Raw genomic sequence first — 19,862 nt, 5'->3', positions numbered from 1 at the left:
GTAATGCTATATTACTACACAAGTTATTATCAGATTATTAACAACAAGTATAAGGTGTAAGTTGTTCTATGATCAAGCCATACAATTCCAAGTCGTCCATAACCGCGGACACGGCTTATCGATAAGATGTACACCCTGCAGGGGTTGCCCAAATGTAACCATACGCATGCTCGAACCCACTTACTACAGGTGGAGTCTCACATCAAGACCGTTCCCAATGCAAGAGAAAGTTTAATGGGAGCCACCCAACTAAGCTACCCGTGACGAAGTTCGGCCGTACTCCGATACGGACCCAGAGGTTTGTGCCAACGGCTAAGCTAAGTGTGAACAACCTGCTGTCGCTAATCGTTCCACGTTATGAGTACAGTACATAATATAAACACCCGAAGGCAACAGGAAGTAAATCGTGCATATCGTGCATATGAACAAATAAAACCAAGGTTGTGGCTCCCAATAAACAGACTCGAGGAAAGGTAGTGGGTGATGGGGGTCCCACTCCCCCACGTACGGGTAGAGCGCTCAATCTCGGAACAGATAACAAGAACTCGGATCCTAGGGGACATTAGCGAGTCAAAGTTCCGATGCTTTCGCAAAGGGGCTCACAGATGCCTCTGCTTACAATTTTAGTTGTTAACAATAAAGTAAAGCATGTGTATCTCCAACAACTGATATAGCATGTGATACCCTCCCAACAAGATATCCCGAACATCTCGAGATATCAACAAGACCCTAAACTCGCCTACGACTCGCAAAGCTGGCAAACAACAAACAATAGGTAGGGCGAGGAGGTGTATCTCGGACATATAGGTAACAGGTGGATAGGACACGTGACACAACAGAATCGCAACACAAGGATAGCAATAGATCAAAAGAGCATGTAAAAGTAAAATAGGTGAAGGGGTGGGCTCGCCTGTGAAAAGTTGTAGAAGAACTTGTCGAACAACTCGTCGTACTCACAACACCACTTCGTGATCCTATCCGAGAAGAAGCAAAAGCTACAACAAACAACAGATGCAAAGCTTACAACTACGGAAGAAGAATCGGCATGATCAAGATGATATGCATGACATGGCAACGATGGTGCAATGCATCTTATTCAAGGTTAAGCGGAATCGGAATTCCGGACAAACAATTTAGAGTTGAAGTTGCATTTTATACCGACAAAGTTAAATGTTGATTAGCATGGCAAAGATATGGCATGGGTGCGCTACTTCAATATTAATCGGAGCGAGGAACCATATCATGTAATTCCAAAATACTCCGCGTTTAGTTATTATGTGTGATGCAAACTACAACGTCAAGACATGATGCTAGATGCAAACAAAAATATGGATGACATAATCATAATCAAACTCTACACATTTTTCAGATAAACTTCTATATATAAAATATTTTTATTTCAAGTTAGATTTTGACAAATATGAAATACACAGATTTGCGAAATAAAATAACAGAAGACAGAGAGAGGGAACGGGGTGGATGTGGCCAGATTGGGGAAGGAAGGGGAGAGCCCTAGGGTTCGGGGATGGATTAATAGAGGGAGGAGGGAGCAGGTGGTGGTGCGGTGGTGAGGACCACAGCCTCACGCCATCCATGTGCTCGCTCGGCTGGAAGAAAACGACCAAGGAAAAGAAGGGTGTTCCAAGGGGTACGGGCCAGAGGAAAGAAAAGACTAGGTGGGCTGAGGAGCTGCAGAGGTGGGCTGCTGGGAGCAAAGGTAGAGATGGGCCACAAGGGGAGAGGCCACAGAGAGAGAGAGGCCACAGCCCAAGGGGTTAGAGATTTTGTTTAAATGAAAGAAGGGAGAAGGTTTTTATTAAAACCATATGAGATGAAAAGAAAATAGTTTAGGGTTTATAAAATAATTTTTATTTGTTAAAAAAAACATGGATGTGATGATGCAGGATGCATGATGATGCATAAAGAAAAAGAACAAACAATTATCTATTAGGGGTCCTACCCTGGGCCGTTACAATCGACACCACTAACAAGGGATCGCGCCCCGAGATCCCACCTCAAGGTACGGGGGAGAGAGGTGAACTATCGGGTCTTCAGGCGACGTGTCGATCTCCTCGACACCACTAACAAGAATTCTTGATCCATGCTGATTGGGCGACACCACTAACAAGAATTCGTTGTTCCGTTGTTGATGATACGCTTTCGTCGAGATCCTCCGAAGATCGGACCTAACAGGTGAGGGGCAAAGATCGTCCAACCCGCGTCGGAACCTAAGACTCAGAAACTCAGATAAGAGAGAAGACTCAAAACGCGCAAAGGTAAGAGGAGAAAGAATATAGATAAGGAGAAAAATCAGAGCTAATCAGAACTATCCAACGAATTTTAGAAAATAGTTTTGACGCTAGACACAACAACGTCCGTTGGCAAGGTTATCCTACAGGCTGGACTAGTGGGGTACCGCCGTGCGTTGCACAGGAAGAGCAAAAATATATAGACACGAATAAATATAAAATTATCTTCTGAAAATTTATTCTCTTCTTGCATGTCCCTCAACTTTCCAATCATGCAACCACCACAATTTAGGTATATATATCTCATCCATAGTTTAGTCAACTCATAGTTGTGAAGTATTTTATATTGCTCTGAAATAAGCAGCCTTTCATCTGAATTTGAAAATAAAGCTAGCTAGTATACTTGCACTCGGCGGAAAACATCTCAAACACGTAATCAATCTTAAGGAGTCTTATGAGTTATGACGTAATATAGCTCCATCAATAAACTACAGTTATGTGTTGTATAGTTTTGAAAAATACTAATTTACCGCATTGGAGGTAAAGTGAAGAGCATGCATGCTCCGTATCCTGAAATCTATCTTCAGCTTCAGCAGCAAGACTTGCTACACACATGATCTACTCCATGATCACACACAAACACCGGAGAACATAGAATTGTCTTTGTTTTAAGAACACATGTACGGTAAAGAGTTACTTCCCATGATCTAGTTTGCTATTTTGTTGTTGCTATTAATTGCCCATCCCTATTTCTCTTACCATGTGCAGTTATTTCAAGTCCTCCCTAAAGTGTACCCTACTTCTCATGTTTAGGGAGATGAACTGCACTTTCCATAATACATAAACACACAATACAGTTCCAAATATTTGAAGTCACGCCTGAGAAAGCATTATTCTTATTTGATTGATACAAACGACATGACAGAACTCATGAGTTCAACGTAGTAGGCAAAATAGATTTCGTAATAGAATCCATGATTCCTATCTAGGTGCATACAATCAATTGTAATCATGGACTGCAGTTAAATAAGGTAATTGCTCAATTAGGTGTCATGCGTCCATGGGGTTGGGAGAAAAAATGGTGTACCTTGCAGAGAAAACAGAGCATATATATATCAACAGAAAACAATCAACACAAATATATATATAGCAATCATCTCTATCTCTTTTATTTTCTCTAGTCAAAGAAATATATAAAATCACATTATTTACCCAAATCAGTAGATGCAAGCACTCAGTAGGAAATCAGTTGATGACAATCAGTAGCTGTCTCTCACTCTAGAAGCTATGGCCTAGTCAAATCGTAGCATTTCCTTTCTCTTTTCTTATCCATTAAACATGATTAGTTAGGCTGTCATTCCTGTTTAGCAACGGGTAGATGACATGCTCATGCGCATCAAGCTACATACAAAAGAGTGGGTCAAGGAATCGTTTAACAAATTTTAGCACAAGCAATGGTGTAACAAAATTCAGTACAAGCAATCCTCTAGAAAAATTCAGTCAAAATTGATGTATATATCTAGCAGCAGCTGCTAGCTATTGTCTAGCAAATAGTAGCCAGAATTATTCACTGTCCCTAGAACGTAGGGACCAGCATATCATCATGACAGGATCAGCTTGCTTCTACGCAATAATTGATAGTATTTGTTTGCTTCATAGAGAAACACCACCGATCTTTTTCTTCAGAAATGCAGAAAAATATGCTCACCTTTCCATGAACCGAGCTAGATGAAAACTCATGCTCAAAGGGTCACGAAGCACATAAGAGGCGCTCAACATCGGACGAACGGCCTGCAGCCAAGATATTTGCACCAAAAAGACCGACGAGGCGGCCTCGTTGGCACCCTTCAGCCAACACCATCTAGAACACCATAGAAAGCTGCATCCAGCTGACCTGAGGCTAGCTTATTCCAAAATTATGCCTCGCCATCTTCGATGCTAGATCTAGTCGTGGAGAGATGCACACTAACAGATTTGTGTCATTGTTGTCCTCCTTCCGCCACTTTGACACAACCCTCCTTCCATACTCACTGTCGGCAGAGTTGAGGTCTCGAGAATCAACTAAGGAAGCCCCTCATCCTTTTGACATACTAAATATGCTTAATTCAAACCATCCTTATCTTCACTTCAAACCGTTCTCACCTTTATGTGATGTATATAGAAATCAAGAAACCACTGCCTCATTGACATGAAAAAGGGATAGCCTCCTCAAATCAACATCAATGTTCAAACCTTCAGAACCGACAGTAGGTGCACGTCACCCCTGCGCAAGTGGATACGCTTAAAACTGATTTGATTTCTCGGACGCTTGTTGGTAGCACAAGAGAATTTCAGGGAGTAGCTGGCTCTCTGTAAAAGTAGAAAGACATCATACCAACGCAGTTTCTTTGTGGGCTTCAATCCATCGCACGCACACAACAACCAGATTACACAACCGATCAATCAGCTAAAAAAAAACAGAACCGGTCGATCAATCCTCTCAGAGAAATAGCTCCCAATCGACGCCCAGTAGACAGCGGCAGCGTGCAACGTGCATCGTTTTTTCGTGTTCCGGCAGGCCGGCGAGCCGAGCAGCAGTTCGACGCAATCGATCAATCCTCCTACAGAAAATAGCTCCCAATGAGTTCCCAGATCATGTAGCTTGCGAAGGAGAGAAAAGAAACGCGCTCCCCGAATCATTTTCCGCGGGCATGAACTCCACGATGTAGGCCTGCCTGACCCACGCCACCACCGACTGTGGTGGCCGGATTGAGGGAGGTGTGGCCTCATCATCCTCCGTCTCCAATCGCGAGATCTGGATTTCTCTCCCTGGACAATGATCGTGGAGTGGTGGTCAACTCTGCCGCCCTCTCACTGCGTGAGGAAAAGATCTATCGAAGCGGCGGTAGGCAGCTGCCTCGTCGGAGGAGGGACCAGGTCGTGGGCCGGCGTCTCCATCGGTATCACGAGCAAAGCAGGCGGCGGCGGAACCCTGTGCGCAGGGGTGGATCGGGGGCTCGCGTGAGCGAGCGATCGATTTGGGGGGGTGTTTTTTTTCTGATCGTACCCTCCTTTGCATCCGACGTTTTAACTCAGGCGGTGGCATTGAACGTAATTTTCATTTGAAAATATGGGCAAACAAAAAACGGACGAAAATTAGGGGAGAAACCTTACTTCCTTTATTAGTAGGTAAAGATACTTATACTTCCCGCCAAAAATAAAACAATGCTGTTAATTAGCCACGGAGGCTCAAATTTTAGTCGTCCGGCTCTACGTACTTACTCTAAGTACACGACGTGCACCACTAGCAATGTTCACGGAGCATGCAGATTGAGCTCGGCGTCCTCGTGGGGAACCATGGCGCTAGCAATGCTCCTCGCCATCTCGAGCTTCTTCATTATCTCTGCCCATGCTTCCTCAGACAACTTCCTCCTGTGCCTCTCTAGGGCCATACCCGAGCAGCTCCTCTTCACCCGGAGCTCGCCGCCGATCGCGTCGGTCCTGGCGTCATCCGTACGGAACCCGAGGTTCCTCACGCCGGCCACGGTGAGGCCGCTCTGCATCGTCACGGCGACGAACGCATCCCACGTCCAGGCCGCCGTCGTCTGCGGCCGCCGCCACGGCGTGCGCCTCCGTGTGCGCAGCGGTGGGCACGACTACGAGGGCCTTTCGTATAGGTCGGCGCGCGCGGAGGAGCCGTTCGCTGTGGTCGATCTCGTAGGCTTCCGCTCCGTTCGAGTCAACCGGCGAGAGGCCACCGCGTGGGTGGACTCCGGCGCGATACTCGGGGAGCTTTATTATGCCATCGCAAAGGTGAGCGGCCGTCTCGCATTCCCGGCGGGAATGTGCCCGACGGTCGGCGTCGGCGGCCACCTCAGCGGTGGCGGCTTTGGCATGCTCCTGCGCAAGCACGGCCTTGCCACCGACCACGTCATGGACGCCACGCTGGTCGACGCCAAGGGGCGGATCCTGGACAGGAAGGCCATGGGGCGGGACGTCTTCTGGGCCATCCGCGGCGGGGGCGTTGGCGGGAGCTTCGGGATCGTGCTGTCGTGGCAGGTGAAGCTCGTGGCCGTGCCGCCCACAGTGACGGTGTTCACCGTTGAAAGGTCCGTCGAGCAGGGCGCCGTCGATATCCTGGCCAAGTGGCAAGAGGTGGCCCCGTCTCTCCCCGACGAGCAGGGCGCCGTCGATATCCTGGCCAAGTGGCAAGAGGTGGCCCCGTCTCTCCCCGACGAGCTGCTCGTGAGGGTGGTCGCTCAGGGACAGGTGGCCAACTTCCAGTCCCTGTACCTGGGCACCTGCGACGCGCTGCTGCCGGTGATGAGCAGCCGTTTCCCGGAACTCGGTGTGGACCGGACGCACTGCAAGGAGATGAACTGGCTACAGTCGGTGGCCAACATCTTCCTCGGCGGCGGCGCCACCGTGGAGGACCTCCTGAAGCGGACCGCTTCCGGGGACACCGTCTTCAACAAGGCCACGTCCGACTACGTCCGACAAGCCATCCCCAGGGACATATGGTTGCAGATCTTCACCAGCTGGCTCGCGAGGCCAACGGCCGGGCTGATGATCCTGGACCCCTACGGTGGCAAGATCGCCAGCGTCTCGGAATCGGAGACGCCGTTCCCGCACCGCGCTGGTGTGCTGTACAACGTGCAATACATGAACTTCTGGGGAAGCGCCGGCGAGGAGGCGGCGCGGACGGGATGGGTCAGGGACTTGTACGCGTTCATGACGCCGCACGTGAGCAAGAACCCTAGAGAGGCGTACGTGAACTACAAGGACCTTTCGCTCGGCGCGAACGTCGTCGGCGGTGGCAACGTCACGAGCTTCGAGGCGGGCAGGGTGTGGGGCGAGAAATACTACAAGGGTAACTTCAGGAGGCTGGCAATGGCGAAGGCTCAGATAGATCCCAACGACTACTTCAGGAACGAGCAGAGTATCCCGCCACTTGGTAACCAGATCATCTTGACAAATGTGGCTCGCGTAGACCATGCTGCTTGATGAACTATTCCATTTTATTCAGCTGTATTTACACATCCTGTTGTACTTAGTCGACAATCTATTGTGACTACAAGGACCGCACGTGATTGAGTGCATTAATGGTGTTTCATATATCGCATCAAGGTTGTACGAAAATAAATTCCCTCATGCATGTAGTCGACACTTAATCTTTAATCTACTTGGAATCCAAAACCTTGAGTTCAAAAACAGGGCCCTCCTCGGTAAATGGCTATTCAAGCTACTTAGGGAGAATGGAATTTGGCAAACTCTTTTTAAGAGAAAGTACATCGGTTTAAATGCGTTATCTCAAGTTTCTTGAAAACCTAGGGATTCTCATTTATGGGTGGGTCTTATGGTGACGAAGAAGCTTCTTCCCATATGGATTTTTCTCTATTAGATAGAACGGAGATTAGATTCCGGTAGGATAAATGGTTGGGAAATATCACGCTCCAAGAACAATATCCGGTATTGTATAATATTGTGCGGCATAAGAGTAATTCACTCGTTAAGGTGATGAAAACTGTGTCACCGAATGTGTCGTTCAGATGAAGTCTCATTGGGCCTAGACAAGCATCGTGGAATGCTTTGTTACATCGTGTGGACTCAGTCCATCTGACTCAGGGGCAAGATCTTTTTCGTTGGAATCTCACTGAGAGTGGTGTTTTCTCGGTGGCTTCAATGTAATGTATTTTAATCCAGCCTGATCGATATTCTAGTTGATAATAATAATTTTTCTTGGAAAATGAAGATACCACTTAAAACTAAGGTGTTTGTGTGGTATCTTCGTCGTGGGGTTATTCGCACAAAAGATAACCTTGCAAAACACCATCCATATAGGTTCTACCTTATATCCACCTTAAAGTGTTGCGAATATATTCGGCAACTGGCTCAATGGTGTGGATCCTAGGTTTAAACTACTTATTAGGATGAGAGGAATGGTGTGGATACTAGGTTTGAACTACTTATTAGGACGAGAGCAATGGTGTGGATCTTAGGTTTAAACTACTTATTAAGATGAGAGCAATGGTGTGGATCCTAGGTTTAAACTACTTATTTGTTCTCTTTGGCTACGTAGAAATGACAAGGTTTTTAATAATAAATTATTTTCTCTTTTGCAGGTTATCTACCGTTGCACAACTTTTCTCCGATGTGGTCGCCTCTACAGCGTGTGGAGCATCGCGACCACTTTACGGAGTTCTCTACATGGTTAGAGGATATGACAAGGGATATTTTTTCCAACATGGATGGCAGCGTGAGCTACGGATTGGCCCACCTTCACCTTAGGCGTGTTTACTTTTATCTTTTGTTCTTCTTGAGATCTTCAGTTATGGCTGATTTTTGTGGATTGGAATGGCTGTATCCATCCGACGTATGCAGAGACCGGGTGTAATGCTTACTTCAAGTAATAAAGCGTTCATTGTCGACAAAAAAGAAGTGAGTTTTCTCTCCATTTTTTCGTCCAATTTGTATTTGCTCCTATGTTACACTGAATATTATGTACTGATGTCGTTTTTCAAAGCAAACATGGCCACGCATTCCTCCCTGCAGTAACATATCCAAGGGGGTACTATGAAAAAATGATGCCGGTTCGAACCACCACTCCCTGCCAGGTGAGCCATCCTGCTTGATGTAATGTAATTCGTAACGCTAGCGCCAGCGGTGATCGTACGTGACACACTCGTGCGACATTAATGCTCGTAATTTCAGGTTCCTCTGAATACAATGGTCAAATCCAGACAAGTTTCATGACTATGTAATTTACTCTATTCGCTTCGGTTTTCTTTTGTGCAAGTCACGGCTGCATGCTGCCGTTTCAAAAATCTATCCATCGCCAAGCTTCTAGAACTTCTTCCTGACACATCTAGAAAAATTACTGGCTGATCGATCCAGCGACATATGTACGAACAGATCGACCAGCCTATGACCGTGGGGTAGACTTCTATGGCCGATCCACGCATGCACCGGCCTGTACGTATCACAAGAAAAACTATGTTACTGCGGTAGGAAAGTTGTTTCCAAATATGGGCGGGAGCTTATGATTTGCTTTAAGACATATGCGATCGAGAATAAGTTTGGTGCCAAGACCACGTAGACTTATTGTAGAGGTTTTGATGGGAACGCCAAGTCTTGCTAGTTGTACATTTCAGCTAGACGCCAACATGATAAAAGTAACACTAATGTTAATCAAATCCATTTTCACCATATTGTTCGAACATATTTTGCACCTAGTGTGTCATAAGGTAGCGCCTACTCGACGTGGATGTCAGCCGACAAAAACCAATCTAATCACAATGTGTGTAGCTGTATCAATATACAGTTACTAACTCCTCAGTGCATCATCTACATTGTCTACAACATTTTCCATCATCTCTCTATCCACATCAGCCAACAGAAAAATGTATGTTACCAACATCAGCCAAATTAGCTTCAGCAGCCTTCTCTTTATCTCTATCATCTACTGGAATGCCACAAAATTTATCCATTATAGTGTCAACCACTGGTGCTATGACGACGAGCTCCGCATGAAAAGTAACCTCTTTTCTTCTCCAACCATCTTGGAGATCAATTTCTCCAACCAACTCTTCTCCATTCTCCATTCTCCATTCTCAATTTTCAAACACTCGTCCTTCCAATTTTCAAACCGTAACAATGCAATTTTTTTACTCTGGCTCCCAAAGAACACACTGCCCAATTTTCTCCACCACGTTCTTCATGGCCTCTTCTCCCATTTTCTGCAGCTCTTGTGGGTCAATCTCTGCAAATTCAACCTCACAACTCACAAATGTATCTCTCTCGATGTTCCGCACGCTAGCATCACCTAGTTTGGCTTTAGATGGAAAGAACTTGACATTGAATTGTAAATTTTGCCGCTCACAATCACCCCTGTGTTGAATGGCGCGGGAAGTGTGAGCCACTAGAATCGAATGAGAACCAAATGGTGATAAAATTTAGTAAAAAAAGAGATGCATTTACCTATTGGAAGTAATCTCTCGAGGCTCCATCTCGTTTCCCCCCGTTGAGCTTATCCGCTCACGGCGATCTAGGTCACAAATCGATGGAGGCGACCGGGTCAGATCCAATTCTAAAAGGACAAGAATGGAGCTAGGCTTCATAGACTCACCAGCAAGAGGGCGGACGCCGAGGAATCATGATAAAATCATGCAAGTGGGTCAAACACAGCTCCGGCGTGACCATTGACCTCAATCGTTGTAGTGCCAGCAGAAAAGCGGAGAAAATGTTCAAGAATTTAATTTCATGACAGACTTTAGTAGGGAACAAAACAACCATGATAATCCATATAATATTGTGCTTGCTATTTAACTAGCTTGGGTATGCGCTTGAAGTGGGAGCGTGGCATGGTGAACTTCCAGCTGGGATATGCATGAACTTCCAACCAATTCTAGGAAATGCCTACTGGCCTACCGGAAAAGGGAGCGCTTCTGGTACACCACCTGCAGGCCCGCTCCTCCTCCAGGGCCATCTCCAAAAAATTGGGGCCCTGGTGCGAAATACATAATGGGTCCCTAAAAGAAATGTCTTGTAGAAAACAAAGAGTTATCGGTGCGAGCCAGCGTTTAGCTTGCCGCAAATTGACTCGGCTCCGGGTGGCTCGTTTGCCTCTTGGTCTGAAAAATGGGCTCGGCCCGATCCTTGCACAAACTCTGTGGAGCTCAGAGAAGCTCGCGAGCCAACCATAGTTGTGTCACTGCCATGTGGGCTCCACCATCTACAACAACGGAGAAGCATGGCAGAGGTGGCCGGACGTCGAGTGCGAGCACATCACCTGAGCAGGGAGAGTGCAGAGGCAGTGAGAAGCATGGCAGCAGGGATACGAAAAACATTTCGTCGAACAGTTTATCTGCAGCTATTGAAAGAAGACAACGACATATTTACCTTGATCATTTGTTGAATCTAATACCACACCCGTATTTGAAACTATTATGAACATGCTATGGCGCAATATTTTGTCATAAGAAGCTGAAGGTTGCTGGGAACCGTGGTGACAGAGAACAGAAACGGCAAGCTTTTGGGCTGGAACGAGCCTAGCTGGCCGAGCCACGAGCTCGCGGCGGTCCAGATTATTGGGCTCGACTCGGTCACCTTCAACATCGTGCCGAGCTCAACTCAGAGCGAGCCGGGAAAAGCTCAGGCTGAGCTAAAAACTTGGCCCGTACGTCCATCCTTAAGCGCGAGGGGCAACGGTGGCGTCTTCGTAGGAGATGAAACGAGATCTGGGAGCCGCGTAGTCTGCGCGAGGAGGGATGGATATGGTTTTATTTTATGGCGGAGGAGGTCAGGGCGGAGATTGCGCTAGGGTCGTGAGAGGTTGGACGAAGGCTCATGGGAAAGATGGCAGAGACGACCGTGGGGCAGAGACTTTAAACGAAGCGACATGTGACTAATGTTGGACTAAGGAAACGACGAAACGGTTTAACGTATTGGGGGAATAGGGAACCAGTTTAGTATTTTTTGAGTAGTAGAGAAACAATGAACCGCCCGTCCTTAGGATTCCCTCTAAGACCTGCTCAACCATAACAGTGTAGGACCGTGTTATATTGATTGTATGTGATATCGCGCGTGTGTGTGCTCTGTCGCAGCTTGAGATAGTGTTATGCCTACTCTCTTATTAGTCTGATTGCGAAGTCCTTCTTCTGTATCACGATGCACGGTTAACTTCATGATGTGCTTACCGTCATCCTTTCTAAAAGAATGTGCATTTTGATCGACCGTATCAGCAAAAGATCTACCTAATTGCCGCCCACCAGGGGCACCGCGAGGGTCTAGTATATGCAATGGAGATATTGTTTTTTGAATCATACACCAATTATATAGTGTAAATCCAATAAAGCTACACTTACGCAAATTTTGTTATGGGGTTCTTTTATGGGATGAGGTGGAATCATTCGGTTGGAGGAGATTTTTTCATCACGTGAGATTAGAAACTGAAACCTCCCCACGTTCCTCCACATATGCCCGTAAGTAGGATCCCGTAGAAACAACCCGTAAGTGTATCATTATTGGTGTAAATCTGATTTTTTTACTTATTCATACAATTCATACGAAGCACATAAACAAATCTAATTCATAGTTTCCTTCTAATTTCCTACTAAGTTAATTGATCAAGCTTTTGTTTACTCAGATTGGGATTCAGAGGAAAAATCAATTTGTTAATTTATTTTTTATATTTGGAGATTCATTGACAAGAAAATTGAGTGATGGGTTTCTTTTGCTCTTCTATACCATGAATCTACAGTCTTTTGCATGCGAAAAGTCATTTTGGATCTGGGCACTGATGCGTGTAGTTGACACGTCCGTTGGGAACCCCAAGAGGAAGGTGTGATGCGCACATCGGCAAGTTTCCCTCAGTAAGAAACCAAGGTTTAATCGAACCAGTAGGAGTCAAGAAGCACGTTGAAGGTTGATGGCGACGGGATGTAGTGCGGCGCAACACCAGAGATTCCGGTGCCAACGTGGAACCTGCACAACACAACCAAAGTACTTTGCCCCAACGAAACAGTGAGGTTGTCAATCTCACCGGCTTGCTGTAACAAAGGATTAACCGTATTGTGTGGAAGATGATTATTTGCAGAAAACAGTAAAATAAGTATTGCAGTAGATTGTATGCGATGTAAAGAATAGGACCGGGGTCCACAGTTCACTAGAGGTGTCTCTCCCATAAGATAAAAGCATGTTGGGTGAACAAATTACAGTCGGGCAATTGACAAATAGAGAGGGCATAACAATGCACATACATGTCATGATAAATATAGTGAGATTTAATTGGGCATTACGACAAAGTACATAGACCGCTATCCAGCATGCATCTATGCCTAAAAAGTCCACCTTCAGGTTATCATCCGAACCCCTTCCAGTATTAAGTTGCAAAACAACAGACAATTGCATTAAGTATGGTGCGTAATGTAATCAATAACTACATCCTTAGACATAGCATCAATGTTTTATCCCTAGTAGCAACAGCACATCCACAACCTTAGAACTTTCTGTCACTGTCCCAGATTCAATGGAGGCATGAACCCACTATCGAGCATAAATACTCCCTCTTGGAGTTAAGAGCAAAAACTTGGCCAGAGCCTCTACTAATAACGGAGAGCATGCAAGATCATAAACAACACATAGGTAATAACTTGATAATTAACATGACATAGTATTCTCTATCCATCGGATCCCGACAAACACAACATATAGTATTACAGATAGATGATCTTGATCATGTTAGGCAGCTCACAAGATCCGACAATGAAGCACAATGAGGAGAAGACAACCATCTAGCTACTGCTATGGACCCATAGTCCAGGGGTGAACTACTCACTCATCACTCCGGAGGCGACCATGGCGGTGAAGAGTCCTCCGGGAGATGAATCCCCTCTCCGGCAGGGTGCCGGAGGAGATCTCCGTAATCCCCGAGATGGGATTGGCGGCGGCGGCGTCTCGATGGGTTTTCCGTATCGTGGCTATCGGTACGGGGGGTTTCACGACGGAGGCTATTTGTAGGCGGAAGGGCAGGTAAAGAGGCGGCACGAGGGGCCCAGACGATAGGCCGGCGCGGCCAGGGCCTAGGCCGCGCCGCCCTGGTGTCTGGCCACCTCGTGGCCCCACTTCGACTCTCATTCGGTCTTCTGGAAGCTTCGTGGCAAAATAGGACCCTGGGCGTTGATTTCGTCCAATTCCGAGAATATTTCGTTACTAGGATTTCTGAAACCAAAAACAGCAGAAACAAAGAATCGGCTCTTCGGCATCTTGTTAATAGGTTAGTTCCAGAAAATGCACGAATATGACATAAAGTGTGCATAAAACATGTAGATATCATCAATAATGTGGCATGGTACATAAGAAATTATCGATACGTCGGAGACGTATCAGCATCCCCAAGCTTAGTTCTGCTCGTCCCGAGCAGGTAAAACGATAACAAAGATAATTTCTGGAGTGACATGCCATCATAACCTTGATCATACTATTTGTAAACATATGTAATGAATGCAGCGATCAAAACAATGGTAATGACATGAATAAACAAGTGAATCATAAAGCAAAGACTTTTCATGAATAGCACTTCAAGACAAGCATCAATAAGTCTTGCATAAGAGTTAACTCATAAAGCAATAAATCAAAGTAAAGGTATTGAAGCAACACAAAGGAAGATTAAGTTTCAGCGGTTGCTTTCAACTTATAACATGTATATCTCATGGATAATTATCAACATAGAGTAATATAATAAGTGCAATATGCAAGTATGTAGGAATCAATGCACAGTTCACACAAGTGTTTGCTTCTTGAGGTGGAGAGAGATAGGTGAACTGACTCAACATAAAAGTAAAAAGAATGGTCCTTCAAAGAGGAAAGCATCGATTGCTATATTTGTGCTAGAGCTTTTATTTTGAAAACATGAAACAATTTTATCAACGGTAGTAATAAAGCATATGAGTTATGTAAATTATATCTTACAAGTTGCAAGCCTCATGCATAGTATACTAATAGTGCCCGCATCTTGTCCTAATTAGCTTGGACTACCGGATCATCGCAATACACATGTTTTAACCAAGTGTCACAATGGGGTACCTCCATGCCGCCTGTACAAAGGTCTAAGGAGAAAGTTTGCATTTTGGATTTCTCGCTTTTGATTATTCTCAACTTAGACATCCATACCGGGACAACATGGACAACAGATAATGGACTCCTCTTTAATGCATAAGCATGTGACAACAATTATTATTCTCATATGAGATTGAGGATATATATCCAAAACTGAAACTTTCACCATGAATCATGGCTTTAGTTAGCGGCCCAATGTTCTTCTCTAACAATATGTATGCTCCAACCATTAAGGTGGTAGATCTCTCTTACTTCAGACAAGACGGACATGCATAGCAACTCACATGATATTCAACAAAGAATAGTTGATGGCGTCCCCAGAAACATGGTTATCGCACAACAAGCAACTTAATAAGAGATAAAGTGCATAAGTACATATTCAATACCACAATAGTTTTTAAGCTATTTGTCCCATGAGCTATATATTGCAAAGGCGAATGATGGAATTTTAAAGGTAGCACTCAAGCAATTTACTTTGGAATGGCGGAGAAATACCATGTAGTAGGTAGGTATGGTGGACACAAATGGCATAGTGGTTGGCTCAAGGATTTTGGATGCATGAGAAGTATTCCCTCTCGATACAAGGTTTAGGCTAGCAAGGTTATTTGAAACAAACACAAGGATGAACGGTGCAGCAAAACTCACATAAAAGACATATTGTAAACATTATAAGAATCTACACCGTCTTCCTTGTTGTTCAAAACTCAATACTAGAAATTATCTAGACTTTAGAGAGACCAAATATGCAAACCAAATTAGCAAGCTCTAAGTGTTTCTTCATTAATGGGTGCAAAGTATATGATGCAAGAGCTTAATCATGAGCACAACAATTGCCAAGTATCAAATTATTCAAGACATTTTAGAATTACTACATGTAGCATTTTCCAATTCCAACCATATAACAATTTAACGAAGAAGAAACTTCGCCATGAATACTATGAGTAAAGCCTAAGGACATACTTGTCCATATGCAACAGCGGAGCGTGTCTCTCTCCCATACAGCGAATGCTAGGATCCATTTATTCAAGCAAAAACAAAAACAAAAACAAACCGACGCTCCAAGCAAAGCACATAAGATGTGACGGAATAAAAATATAGTTTCAGGGGAGGAACCTGATAATGTTGTCGATGAAGAAGGGGATGCCTTGGGCATCCCCAAGCTTAGATGCTTGAGTCTTCTTAGAATTTGCAGGGGTGAACCACCGGGGCATCCCCAAGCTTAGAGCTTTCACTCTCCTTGATCATATTGCATCATACTCCTCTCTTGATCCTTGAAAACTTCCTCCACACCAAACTCGAAACAACTCATTAGAGGGTTAGTGGACAATAAAAATTAACATGTTCAGAGGTGACACAATCATTCTTAACACTTCTGGACATTGCATAAAGCTACTGGACATTAATGGATCAAAGAAATTCATCCAACATAGCAAAAGAGGCAATGCGAAATAAAAGGCAGAATCTGTCGAAACAGAACAGTCCGTAAAGATGGATTTTATTGAGGCACCAGACTTGCTCAAATGAAAATGCCCAAATTGAATGAAAGTTGCGTACATATCTGAGGATCACGCACGTAAATTGGCTTAATTTTCTGAGATACCTACAGGGAGGCAGGTCGAAATTCGTGACAGCAAAGAAAAATCTGAAACTGCGCAGTAATCCAAATCTAGTATGAACTTTACTATCAAAGACTTTACTTGGCACAACAAAACACAAAACTAAGATAAGAAGAGGTTGCTACAGTAGTAAACAACTTCCAACACTCAAATATAAAACAAAAATACTGTAGTAAAAACATGGGTTGTCTCCCATAAGCGCTTTTCTTTAACGCCTTTCAGCTAGGCGCAGAAAGTGTAAATCAAGTAACATCAAGAGACGAAGCATCAACATCATAATTTGTTCTAATAATAGAATCATAAGGTAACTTCATTCTCTTTCTAGGAAAGTGTTCCATACCTTTCTTGAGAGGAAATTGATATTTAATATTACCTTCCTTCATATCAATAGTAGCACCAACGGTTCGAAGAAAAGGTCTTCCCAATATAATGGGGCAAGATGCATTGCATTCAATATCCAAGACAACAAAATCAACGGGGACAAGGTTATTGTTAACCATAATATGAACATTATCAACTCTCCCCAAAGGTTTCTTTTTAGCATTATCAGCGAGATTAACATCCAAATAACAATTTTTCAATGGTGGCAAGTCAAGCATATCATAGACTTTCTTAGGCATAACAGAAATACTTGCACCAAGATCACATAAAGCATTACAATTAAAATCATTGACCCTCATTTTAATGATGGGTTCCCAACCATCCTCTAGCTTTCTAGAAATAGAAGTTTCAAGTTTTAGTTTCTCTTCTCTAGCTTTTATGAGAGCATTCGTAATATGTTTTGTGAAAGCCAAGTTTACAGCGCTATCATTGGGACTCTTAGCAAGTTTTTGTAAGAACTTTATAACTTCAGAGATGTGGCAATCATCAAAATCTAAATCATTATGAGCTACAGCAATGGGATCATCATCCCCAAGGTTGGAAAAAATTTCAGCAGTTTTATCACAAGCAATTTCAGCAGTTTTAGCAATTTCAGGCAGTTTTGTGCGTTTTGCACTAGGAGTAGAAACATTGCCAACACCAATTATTTTACCATTAATAGTAGGAGGTGCAGCAACATGTGAAGAATCAACATTACTTGTGGTGGTAATAGTCCAAACTTTAGCTACATTATTCTCTTTAGCTAGTTTTTCATTTTCTTCTCTATCCCACCTAGCACGCAATTCAGCCATTAATCTTATATTCTCATTAATTCTAACTTGGATGGCATTTGCTGTAGTAACAATTTTATTTTCAATATCCTCAGGTTTAGCAGTCATTTTATTAATTAAAGAAGATTGTGACGCAGACATGTATGAGATTCGGTTTTCAGCATTTGCAAGTTTAGTTTGCAACCTAGAAATCTCCATATTCAGATTTTCAAGTTGATTTCCTATATTCTTCAACAAGGTAGATTGTTCATTCATAGTTTTAGTAAATAATTTATTTTGCTCATATTGTGATTGCATAAAGCTCTTGGTGGATCTTTCAATTTCTAACATCTTTTCCTCATTAGGTGAAACATATCTACCATAAGAGTTACCATTAGCAGGATATGGCCTAGAATTTTGAGCAACCAATGAGGCTGACGGAACATTATTAGGATCAACATTAGTCCTATCATTCACAAGCATAGACATAATAGCATCAATCTTATCATTCAAGGAAGAGGATTTTTCAACAGAATTTACCTTCTTAACTTGTGGAGCTCTTTCCGTGTGCCATTCAGAGTAATTAATCATCATATTATCAAGGAGCTTTGTTGCTTCACCAAGAGTGATGGACATAAAGGTACCTCCAGCAGCTGAATCCAATAAATTCCGCGAAGAAAAATTTAGTCCTGCATAGAAGGTTTGGATGATCATCCAAGTAGTCAGTCCATGTGTTGGCAATTTTTAACCAAAGATTTCATTCTTTCCCAAGCTTGAGCAACATGTTCACTATCCAATTGTTTAAAATTCATTATGCTACTTCTCAAAGATATAATTTTAGCAGGGGAATAATATCTACCAATAAAAGCATCCTTGCATTTAGTCCAGGAATCAATACTATTCTTAGGCAGAGATAGCAACCAATCTTTAGCTCTTCCTCTTAATGAGAAAGGAAACAATTTCAATTTAATAATATCACCATCTACATCCTTATACTTTTGCATTTCACATAGTTCAACAAAATTATTAAGATGGGCAGCAGCATCATCGTAACTAACACTGAAAATTGCTCTCGCATAACAAAATTCAGTAAAGCAGGTTTAATTTCAAAGAATTCTGCTGTAGTAGCAGGTGGAGCAATAGGTGTGCATAAGAAATCATTATTATTTGTGGTTGTGAAATCACACAACTTAGTATTTTCAGGGGTGGCCATTTTAGCAGTAGTAAATAAAGCAAACTAGATAAAGTAAATGCAAGTAACTAATTTTTTTGTGTTTTTGATATAGAGTGCAAGACAGTAAATAAAGTAAAGCTAGCAACTAATTTTTTTGTGTTTTGATATAATGCAGCAAACAAAGTAGTAAATAAAATAAAGCAAGACTAAAACAAAGTAAAGAGATTGGGAAGTGGAGACTCCCCTTGCAGCGTGTCTTGATCTTCCCGGCAACGGCGCTAGAAATTTGCTCGATGCGTGTAGTTGACACGTCCGTTGGGAACCTGTTGATCGCCAAAACCCACCGGCGGGCAGCGGCCTGTCAACACGGTAGAGCCGGGAAGAGCCTAGAGCTGCGGCTGGCTGAGACCCCTCCGAGCAACGGCCCGCAATGCTCTTCTGGTCACACGCGGCGATGCGAAGTGCAAGGGCGTGCCACCTGACCTATACCTGGTCAGGAAGGTGATGGGGATGCCTCGCTTAGTTCCTGCATGGCATACACGTAAACATTAAATAAGAGCCTCGATCGGCTCTCAGGTTATCCTGTGAATCGGCTCAAAGAGCCGATCCACCCATGATCCGTACGGGGTGCACGAATACTTGGTGATCCTGCTTGATCAAGATAAAGCTAATGAGATCTACGACGATTTAGGGTTTTCACCGCATAATCGGATCATCCTACTCCAAGTTGGGCCTCGCGGCCACGCACGGTGCTCGTAAGCCGATCCTAAACAAGGCCACACAACCAACGTGACGTTGATCATCGGAACATCCTGTTTAGGACTTGCGAACGCCACCCTACGTGCCGCTGGATCCTCCCCCCCTTCGTAAGGCCTAACTATTGCAGATATTAAACTAATCCTTGCAGAGCAAGGAGCAATCGTAACGGATCAGATCTACTAGATGATGAACAAGCAGGGTGCCGCCCCCACGCCTGAGATAGGCGTGAGGGCGGCTAGACATGCGAGGGTTGCACTACGTAAGCATGTTTATACGAAGAGCTATGCTAACCCTAACACATCTATGATAACTACGTTGCCCGCCATCAAAGACGCTTCAG

The 19,862-nt window shown here is 44.0% G+C and overlaps 1 protein-coding gene across 1 annotated transcript; it reads left to right on the top strand.

Annotated features, from left to right (window-relative positions):
- The first annotated feature begins 5,499 nt into the window (after positions 1 to 5,499).
- On the top strand, positions 5,500 to 7,416 carry LOC127329864 (berberine bridge enzyme-like Cyn d 4). Its single transcript, XM_071825105.1, has one exon. It carries the CDS (start codon positions 5,586 to 5,588, stop codon positions 7,230 to 7,232), a length of 1,647 nt encoding a protein of 548 aa, XP_071681206.1. The 5' UTR covers positions 5,500 to 5,585; the 3' UTR covers positions 7,233 to 7,416.
- Positions 7,417 to 19,862: the final 12,446 nt, after the last annotated feature.

Source organism: Lolium perenne, chromosome 2, assembly GCF_019359855.2.
Source record: "Lolium perenne isolate Kyuss_39 chromosome 2, Kyuss_2.0, whole genome shotgun sequence".
Lineage (NCBI taxonomy): Eukaryota > Viridiplantae > Streptophyta > Magnoliopsida > Poales > Poaceae > Lolium > Lolium perenne.
Note: the sequence above shows the minus strand (reverse complement) of the source record. Positions and strands in the feature narration are given on the sequence as shown.

Bases quoted from the DNA above. Each gene is read 5' to 3' on its own strand.
- LOC127329864 (XM_071825105.1), top strand. From the start codon at position 5,586: ATGGCGCTAGCAATGCTCCTCGCCATCTCGAGCTTCTTCATTATCTCT.